Source organism: Sporothrix schenckii, assembly GCF_000961545.1.
Source record: "Sporothrix schenckii 1099-18 chromosome Unknown Cont38, whole genome shotgun sequence".
Taxonomy (NCBI): Eukaryota; Fungi; Ascomycota; class Sordariomycetes; order Ophiostomatales; family Ophiostomataceae; genus Sporothrix; species Sporothrix schenckii.
The window spans coordinates 1,674,846-1,684,086 of NW_015971139.1; the positions used below are offsets into that span (position 1 = coordinate 1,674,846).

Below are 9,241 nucleotides of genomic sequence, written 5' to 3' on the forward strand. Positions count from 1 at the left end.
TGGTCGAGGTGTAGTGTCGAAGTTGGATGATGGAAAGAAACAAACCATCAAGAGAGGGAGACACAAAAGATGGGAGGCGGCGATTTGCTGTTGGAGGACCGCCTGCGGCCACACTACGACAGCCGGCCGGATGCTGCCCTAGAAGACTCAACCTCGATTCTACACCAGCACCAACGCCAGCAACAGCGCTTATTTCCCCTTGTGATCCTCCCGCTCCCCGGAGGTATGCTGTTTTCAGAACGGCCGGTTTCCTAACATTGTAGCGAGACAATCCCGTAACAGGCCCATGGCTGACAGCATCGGGAAAAATGAGCAAGGAAAGGATCGTAAGAAGGGATACCGTCCAAATGTTGGATGTGTTGGACCTGGTGGACCTGACCCCATGCCAGAGTCCATTTTAGGCCCAACGGTCGCTGTCTCTCTGTCTGTCGCCTCCGTCCTGTCGCCTCTGACGTTTCTTGTCCAGTCAGAGCGTCTGCTCACTTTGTTAGTGGCCAGAAAAGGCAAGGAGTCCAAATAGGGTTTCCCTAGCGGGCGATCGGTGGGTTTTGGCTTCTGGGCTTGGGTGGGTTTGGTCCGTGCTGAACGTCTTAGCGTCTCAAGGGATGTGGCCTGCTGAGCTCCCGCCGGATCCACTGAAATCGGTAAGAGGACCCCACCAAAATAGCTTGCCAGCTCCTTCAAGCAAAGATGGTCGCTTGAAGCACCACGACGAGCAGACCCATAGAACAGCTCGCATTTTTGAAATAGAACGTGGGTGACAACTGATATGGTGACAGGCAACTGGGCGGAAAGCGAGAAGAGGAGAGCCGTCAAGTTGGTCTCTGACTGCCCTGCTGGGGTCCTTCAAGATCCCTTGCAAAAGTGAAGGCCTGCTGAAAGACGACCCCACCAATATTGCCTGCATAAAGCGGGGCTCACAAACAGGACCTGTCTGGGCGTGTTGGTGGCCAGCAAAGGCGACAGGGGCTGGAGGAGGAAAAGCACTGGCCTGGACTGTCACTGAAACGGCCTGACAGTAGCAGCATCGGCTTGAATGGCTGGTGTAGGCGCAGTTTGACAGCATCGCGCCACTGTGGCTACTTCACATGACTTGGACGGACAGCCGGTGACGCTCATGAGAGATTCATTTGAAGGACGAGAGCGGCAGCGACAACAGAGGCGACAGAGGCGAGAGTGACGGAAGATGAAGGGGAGACCCATCGTGCCCCTTCCAACACGCTTCATTTCATGTTTTGCTCTTTTCCTCTTTCGTCCAAAATAAGTCACTTTCGGTCATCTCGGCGATCTCAGGCTCACACTCCTGGAATTTGCCGTCTGCTTTTGTGACGAATCTCTGAGAATATATGACGTAGACAAGGGAGATGCTCTGTCGGTTCAGTTGCCAGTCGTCGGTTGGAGTCTGCCGGTGGCTGCTGGTGAGAGCGCAATCTCTTGGAAACTCTCCCTATCTATTTCCAGAAGCTGTTCCGTTCGCTTCAGCACCGACTGCAACTTCGGCATCAGCTTGGACTTCTCCGCTGTTGGCGCTACATCCCTTGGCTGGCGGGCCTATTTCCCCTTCCGGCGAGTCGCCCCCAACAGGCACAAACAGGCACAGGGGGCACCAGAGCACCAGAGCACCAGAGCCATAACGGAAGGAACGGCCGTCGAACGCAGCAACTATTGGCGAATTGCCTCCTCGCCGTTGGCGAACAGCTTCGTTTCCGGGCACCACAGAAAGTTAGTCCACTCTGTATTCTGTACATTGCCCAAAATTGTCTCACTCCTAGTAGCAGCCGTGCGAGGAAGCTTTGCAATGGAAGGGTGTCTGTTAGATTCACCATGGCACATTGTATCCTCCGGCCTCGATTCCGCCCCGTCGGTCAGCAGACATCCACGGTGATGCACTGTAGTAGATCCGGCCGGAGATATCTGAGTCGGCAGTACTGTGACTATGGCCCTTTATTCGCCAGAGAGCGAGCTTGCAAAAGTAGTTCGTGATGAACCCAACTGAGTTGATTCAATGCAGACCACTATTCGTGCAGCCCTGACTGATCCGAGAGAGAGGTCAGAGATCGGCACTGCATCGGCCGCTATGCACTTGGCGATCGTGTTGCAGAAACCAAACGCGTTTAGACATGTTTGCGAGATGGAGAAAAAGAAAATTATCCAACATACCCGTTTCTGTTGTTCACCATCCCAAAGTCTATGGCCTGAACCCAGTGATGTTCCTAGAAGGCTGAAGAAGATAGAAACGAGGGAGAACTTCAGAGCACGGGGCTCAAACGGTGATCTTGACTGTGGCCGTTGTAACTATGAACTGATGTTAGACGGAGACAGAAGCGACGTGGGAGTAGTAGCAGGGTTAGTGAAATGCATTACTAATGGGAAAGGATTACCTGCCTGGATGTTTGCAAATGTAATTGCTGGAAACCTGAAGAATGGCCCGCGAAAAATGCATGCACATAGAAATGTCAGAGAGGAGAGATTTATTGAGTATACTAAACAAAACGAACTAAAGTCAAATCAAAATCAAATCCAAAGATAGGAAATATTACTCAAAAAGAAACAGGTCCAAAAACAGGTATTAAAGTAAAAAAGGAAATACGAAAGAAAAGGAGACAGGAGAAACTCAAATCAAAAGTACAGGATGGGGCTCAAGACATGGGGTGAAAAGAGGTGAATCCAAACGTAAACAGTGACAGGACAGGACATAGCAAACTCGAAAATCAAATCACGGAAACAAACACAACAGGAAACAAACATAATAGGAAACGAACACAATAGGAAACAAACAGAATACGAAACAAACACAATGTCAAAAAAACAGCATCAGTACCGGTACTGATGATCCGCCCGCGGCGGCATTGGCGGCGGTGGCCAGCCACCACCACCAGAGCCGCCTCCAGGACCATGGCCGCCGTGACCACCATCATATCCACCCTCACCACGACAACCTCCACCGCCACCGCCACCTCCACCACCACTGCCACCGTCCTCGCTGTCGTCCACGCCTTCCTCGTCGTCACACCGTGCCGGCTGCACATCCCCACACCGTCGACACCACTGCGGATCCGGTGCGGCCGCCATCCGCGACGCAGGAATCAGCACCACAATGTGCCGGCGGCGGCAGCTGCACCGCCACGTCCAGTGCGGGGGCAGCGGGGGAGGGCGCCGGGGCGAGGTCGCAAAGGGCGGCGGCGGCGGCGGCGGGTTCTTCAGCGACAGGCGCGTGCGCTCCATGTAGGCGACGAAGAGGTAGCGGGCCATGTTGATCTGGTAGGCCCAGAGGGGGGCGAAGTCGATCCAAAAGGAGGGCGGGCAGCGCAAGAGGAAGATGTGGGCCGGGGAGAGGGGCCCGTCCACAGGAATGGGGGGGAGAAGTCGAGGGCGAGGCGCAGGGATAGGGACAGCCACAGGCACAGGCACAGGCACAGACACAGGGAGCGATGGCGTGATAGCCAGGTCGCCGACAGCACTCGCATAGTTTGCACGGGTCGACGGAAGACGCGCATGTGCATGGGCAATCGGCTCGACAGCGGCAGGGGCCGCCGCATGGGCCGCTTCCCACTCGTACTGGCCCGCATCAAGGTCGGCATCCAACACCACGGGTGCCACTGCAAGTGTGTCAAGGTCGAGATCGACGTTGGCATCGATGTTGACATCGAGATCGATGTCAGCGATGGCATCAGGACGGCGCGCCAGCGCCATTGGTTCCGCCGTCTGCGATAGGACAGCCGCCACGTCGCCACCGGCCTCGGCATCCATCGCGGCCGACGAGCTTGTCGGATGGTTGTCGCCAGACCAGTTGTCCGTCATGGCCTGCTGCTGCTGCTGCTGCTGCTGCTGCTGCTTCTCGACGACGGGCCGCTGCGGGCGCGGTTCCTGGCGCACAATCGGCGTCATGGCCAGCGCAGCCATGTCGGCCAGGCGGCGTCCTTGGTGCGAACGGGCGTCGGGTAGGGCGGGCGCTGTGCGTGCAGGGGCAGACGACGACAGCGGAGCCGGCGCCGACGTCGTGGCAAAGAGCGAAAGCGACCGGTTGGTGGTGCTGCCACCAGGCGCCGAGCGCGTGGTCGAGCGAGAGGTGGAGGCCGACGACGAGCTCGCGGCCGACACAGAGGCCGGGCCGGACGCGCCGGACGCGCCAGACGCGCCAGACGACGGAAGGGAGGACGCTGCCGATGTAAAGGTCGTGGCGACGGGCGACGCCGTGGAGTCTGTCGAGCGGGACGACGAAAAGGACGAGGAGGTCAGTCCGCCAGGCGAGGGGGGGCCCGAAGACAAGGTCGGCGGCGAGTCGGCATTATCCGACAAGGCGATGGGAGGCCAGGTCGGGTCGGCGCCGTCCTCCTCGTCGCTCATCTCAGCCATGTCGTCGATGTCGTCGATGTCGCCCGGCTGCTGCCCAACCGATGACGCACTGGCCTCAGCCCGGCGGCGCGATCGAACAGTGCGCAGCGCTCGACGAACCCGGGGTCGATTTCGGCTGGCGGGAACCCGGCCTGCGCGGTTGTACGGCGGGGACGAACGGTACGACGTCGTGCGTGGGCGCCGCACAACCAGCGACGACGAAGCACGAGGGCGTTGGGACAGGGACACGGATGCAGGGGCCGGCGACGAAGACGACAGCGGCTCGATCTGATCTGCGATCGATGCGTTGTGGTCCGCGACAGGAGACGCACCAGAGGTGGGTGCATGCACGGCCGATGCTTCCTGAGGAGGATGGCTGGTGGAGACGACCACATCAGGAGTGGAAGCAGCCGAGTCATGCTGTTGACCATGGTTGGTAGCGATGGGCTGGTGCTGGACTGGAAACGAGGCGGCAGGCTCCTGCTGCGCCGGGGGAGGTGGCGGCGCCGACTGCACTGTGGGGGGCGTGTAGTACCGGTAGGGGTGGTACATGGGGTGTCGGTCCACGTTGGGGACGTAGCCATAGATGTAGGGCTTGCTGCCGTTGACGACAAGGGGCTCGTATCGCTTGGGTGCGGGCGGGTCGGCACTGCTCGAAGAAGCACCTGTATCCTCTGTAGCGGATGGGCGTTGCGAGGACGGGACAAAGGGCGCCGCCAGAGGTGAGGGGACGAAACGAGACCGGCGCGGCGGATACGGAAAGTCGAGAGGCAGCGTCGGGAGGGGGTGGTTCACTGGCAGAGGAGGCAGAGGAGGAAGAGGGGGCACAGGTGGCTGAGGCCGTGGAGGCAGAGGAGGTGCTGGCGGTCCTGGCGGTCCTGGCGGTCCTGGAGGTCCTGGAAGTCCTGGGGGAGGTGCGCGGGGAGCCGGCGGTGGGCCAAAGGGCGAGATGGACAGAGGCACTGGACGTGAAGGGCGAGTCCAAAGGGGCGCCGGACCCAGTCTGCCATGGCTGGTTGTGGTGCTAGCTTGTGCGCCAGCCAGCTCGCGTGCCAGATGAGCGGCCGTTCGACGTTGAATGCCGGCCTGCAAAGTTGCTTGCAGAGACAATGTGAGTCCAGCGGCAAAGTGAGGCGGGTGCTGTTGCGGCGGTGGCTGTGGATACAAGCCCGGCTCGGATGCCTGGTATAGATGGGCAGGCTGCGACGGTTGCGACGGCTGCGCTGGGCGTGCTGGGTATGCTGGCTGTGCAAGAGGGACTGGCTGTGCAAGAGGGACTGGCTGGACAGCATGGTCTCGGGTTGCCTGAGCGGCCACCTGGGACTGCCGTCGTTCCTCTCTCTGCAGAACAGCACGAAGAGCGATGAAGGACTCGTAGAGCTGGACCGAAGTGGATCGTTCTGCCGCAGGGATGCTGAAGCGGATATTGTCGTTGTTGTTGGCAGCGACACGCGGACGGTCCTGCTCTCGCTCGCGGCGGGCGGCCTCGTCTTCGTCTTGCGCTCTGCGGGCGCGTTCGTCTTCCTTCGCCTCGTCCGCGGCCAAGCGTGCCCGATGCCGTTGGTGCTCTTCGCTGCGTTGACGGACGATCAGGTCTTGCAGCCGCTCGATGTCGGCCGAGCGTCGCGCAATCTGATCGCGGTCGCGCATGGCTTGGTCCTGCTGCTGCACCACGGCTTGCTCTCGCTCCTGGGCTTGCGCATGCTCCCGTTGCAGCTGCTGTTGGTGGTGCTCCTCCTGCTCCTGCTCCTCCTTCTCCTCTTGTTCCTCCTGATCTTCGTGCTTCTTCTGCTGCTCCTCTTGCTCTTTCTGCACCGCCTGCTCCCCCTGCTCCTGCTCCTGCTCCTGCTCCTGCTCCTGCTCATCACCCCATTCCAGTAGACTGTCCAGATCGTCGACCGGAGAGCCAGTGGCTTGCAATGTCTGTGAGGACGAGGGCTCGGACGGTGCACATGACTCGAGAATGTCTTTGTGTTCGGACAGAGACTGATCAATCACCGCGAGAGGTGTCAAAGGCAGCGGCGTGGGCAACGGCAGCGGCACGCACGGGTTCACCAGCTCGGCCGGGTCGATGCCGACCGTCTCCGTCGTGGACAGGACCATGTTGGTCGACCAAAACGCAGGGGCCTCGCGCTCGGCAAAGGGTGGAAGGGCAGCCGTGTTGGTTGTCGTCGAGCGGGACGGCCGGCGCTCTGGACGCGTGGGGCTTGCCATGGCGGCGCTGGTTCCCTGTGCGCTGGTTCCCTGTGCGTGCCTCGCGGCCTGCTCCATCGGGCTCGACTGGTTTGCCTGGTAGTAGCGCGAGTGCTGCGGATGGTGCGGATGGAGCTCGCCCGGCACATAGTGCGGCTGCGGCTGCTGCTGGGGAGACGTTGCCGCGTGCGGTGCCGGAATGGGAATGGGAATGGGCATCGAAATGGACAGGGGGCCGGGGCTGCCACTGGCGGGCGCGCCAGTTGTTGGACCAGTCGTTGGACCAGTCGTTGGACCAGTCGTTGGACCAGTCGCTGGACCAGTCGTTGGACCAGTCGCTGGATCGGCTGCCAGGCTGGATGCCGCCGCCCTGAACGGACGCTGCGTGGCATAGAACTGCGCCTGCTGCAGATCGTGCGCGCGCGCCACGGCCGATGCAAAGGCGGGCGTGTCAAAGACGTGGCTGTCGCGCTGGAAGCCCATGAACGTTTCGCGACCACCCGCCACATGGAGCACCGACTGGGACGGCGAGAAGGGCAAGAAGGACGCCATCGCAGTCTCCGTCGTCAAGCCTGTTGTTGGGGCCGATGGAGAAGACGTCTGCAGAGGTGGACGTGCACTGGGCGTGTGGGGGTGGGCGTCTATGGTGGAGGATGCAGCAGCGCCAGAGAAGCTGCTTCGCGATCGGTTATGTGCTCGGAGGGCCGAGGGCGGTGCTGTCCCCGCTGGGTAGTGAGAGTGGGATGCGGACCGTCGGTGGACGTTGAGGATGGCTGCTGCACTTCCACTCACGTCCGGAAGAGGGACGTCAAGATCGACGTCGTCCATCTCAAACACCATGCCATCGTCATTGTCATCGCCGTCTTCTTCGCCACCACCAGCCGATGCAGGGACCTGGTCCGCTGCGGAGCCGGCCTGGTCGAGGGGTGCGAGTCTCGTCTCATCGGGATCCTCAAGATCACGTAGCATCACCTCGTCAAAGAACGTCTCGGGTGTGTTGCGGGATGCCATGTCGGACGTGCAATTTGCAGGTGGCTCTGGAAACGTCAGCATAAAGGTGCGTCAGCACAGAGTTGAGAGGGTAGACAGATAAATTTGAAGCGGAAGGTCAATCCGTTCTAAGAGAGGAGGCCATAACATACCTTTGGTGCGTCGGATGCGGACGGAAGACGCCTTCGACCGATCCCCATAAGCGAGTCCAATAGTCGGTAATTTGTTGAAGTGGTGATGGGTATGTGAAGGCGCTGGGAAGGTCGATGAAGGTAACAACAGGATGCCTTGAAAATAGTGCTACCTGTTGTAAACTGGGAACAGGAGGTGCCAATACAAATATGAAAGAAGTCCAAGTTAACCGAAACTGAGCAGACGGACAACGAAAGCGAACTCACACTTGTGCAATGCGATGTGGGGTTTTTGTGTATGTGTGTTTTGTGTTTTTGAACGTTGTGTTTTTTTCCAATGTTTTTTTTTTTTTGTGATTGGTGACAAAGGGGACGAACAACACAAAAGAGTCTGAAAATGTGAAATTGTGGTGTACTGAGAAATCAACTAAGAATGCAATGAACTCGATAGCACGGAAGAACAGAAAAGTGAAATTTATGAAAATTCAAGGTTTTTTGTAAGGTCTTTTTTTGTAATTTTTGTTTTGTGATGATGTAAATAAAACGCAGAGGTAATAAAACAGTGAAAACGATGAAGCGTAAAAGACAGAGCGTGAACAGGGATAAAACGCAAGGACTACAAGGAAAGAGAGGAGGGCTGTGGAGTCTGTGATGGATGTGAAAAGATGATGAACGTGGAAAGATGTAAATGTGGAAAGATGGGAATGGCACTCAGTCCTTGATATCTGTCTCGAGAGCGTGAAATCACATATACTTATATTCTAAACTACGAAAGAGTGTATCAGGTTCCGAATTGAGGACAACAAGACAGAAAACAAGCCATGGGCACTGAAGCAAACAAAGGGAATGAGACCATCGACGACTCTTGACGGAAAGAAGCATGAGAACGTCTGGCCACGAGGAGAGGACGGGATGCAAGTCCCTTTCCACATTCAGAATGAGAAGTGAGCAGAATGGCATGGGGCGGCGCATTGAGACGGATACTGGTGGCGGTTGCTAAGCGGGTTGCACATGGTCCTGTTTGTGCAAACGAAACAATACAACGGCAAAACAAAATTCTGATGAATCATATCAGCATGGCAAACGATGCTAAATTGCAGGCAAACGCAGGCCTACAGACCGAGGGCAGAGTAAAAACAGAAAAATGCAACTTCGTTTTGTACTTCACACAGAAATATGCCAGCGTCCACAAATAGACGTCCCCGGCAGCGGGGGGAAGACCATGCCAGAGAGTTGAGGTACTCTGCACTCCAGACTGCGAGCGGACGGTAATCTAGAATAAAAAGCATACAGGCCCTTATTCCACGGCATCCAGACCGGTCGACCTTCCCGACACTTCCCAAGTCTGTACTCAAAACATGTCTATCTGTTACCAACAGAAGGAAGACGTGAGTCAAGGGGTTCGGGGGTGGGAGAAGGAGAAACGCGGAACGTACGAGGAAGCAATAAACAGCAACAAAAAATGAACAAGAAAAGGAAACGTTGCGAGGATGTGGGGGAATCGGTGAAGAGGACGATGGGAAGTTGCATAGGTGAAGTCACACAAGCAGCATGCAGTGGGGCGAGGTGGACGAAAATAATAAGAAAAGGTC

At 57.7% G+C, this 9,241-nt stretch overlaps 2 protein-coding genes across 2 annotated transcripts; one reads left to right on the top strand and one right to left on the bottom strand.

Annotated features, from left to right (window-relative positions):
- Positions 1-69: 69 nt before the first annotated feature.
- Positions 70-520, top strand: SPSK_06711 (uncharacterized protein; the record flags this gene model as incomplete). The annotated part of the gene is made up of 2 exons (XM_016733410.1): positions 70-223; positions 264-520. 2 exons carry the CDS (start codon positions 70-72, stop codon positions 518-520), a joined length of 411 nt encoding a protein of 136 aa, XP_016592264.1.
- A 2,294-nt stretch (positions 521-2,814) lies between these two features.
- SPSK_05817 (uncharacterized protein) lies at positions 2,815-7,539 on the bottom strand (the record flags this gene model as incomplete). Its single annotated transcript, XM_016732528.1, has 1 exon — positions 2,815-7,539. One exon carries the CDS (start codon positions 7,537-7,539, stop codon positions 2,815-2,817), a length of 4,725 nt encoding a protein of 1,574 aa, XP_016592265.1.
- Positions 7,540-9,241: the final 1,702 nt, after the last annotated feature.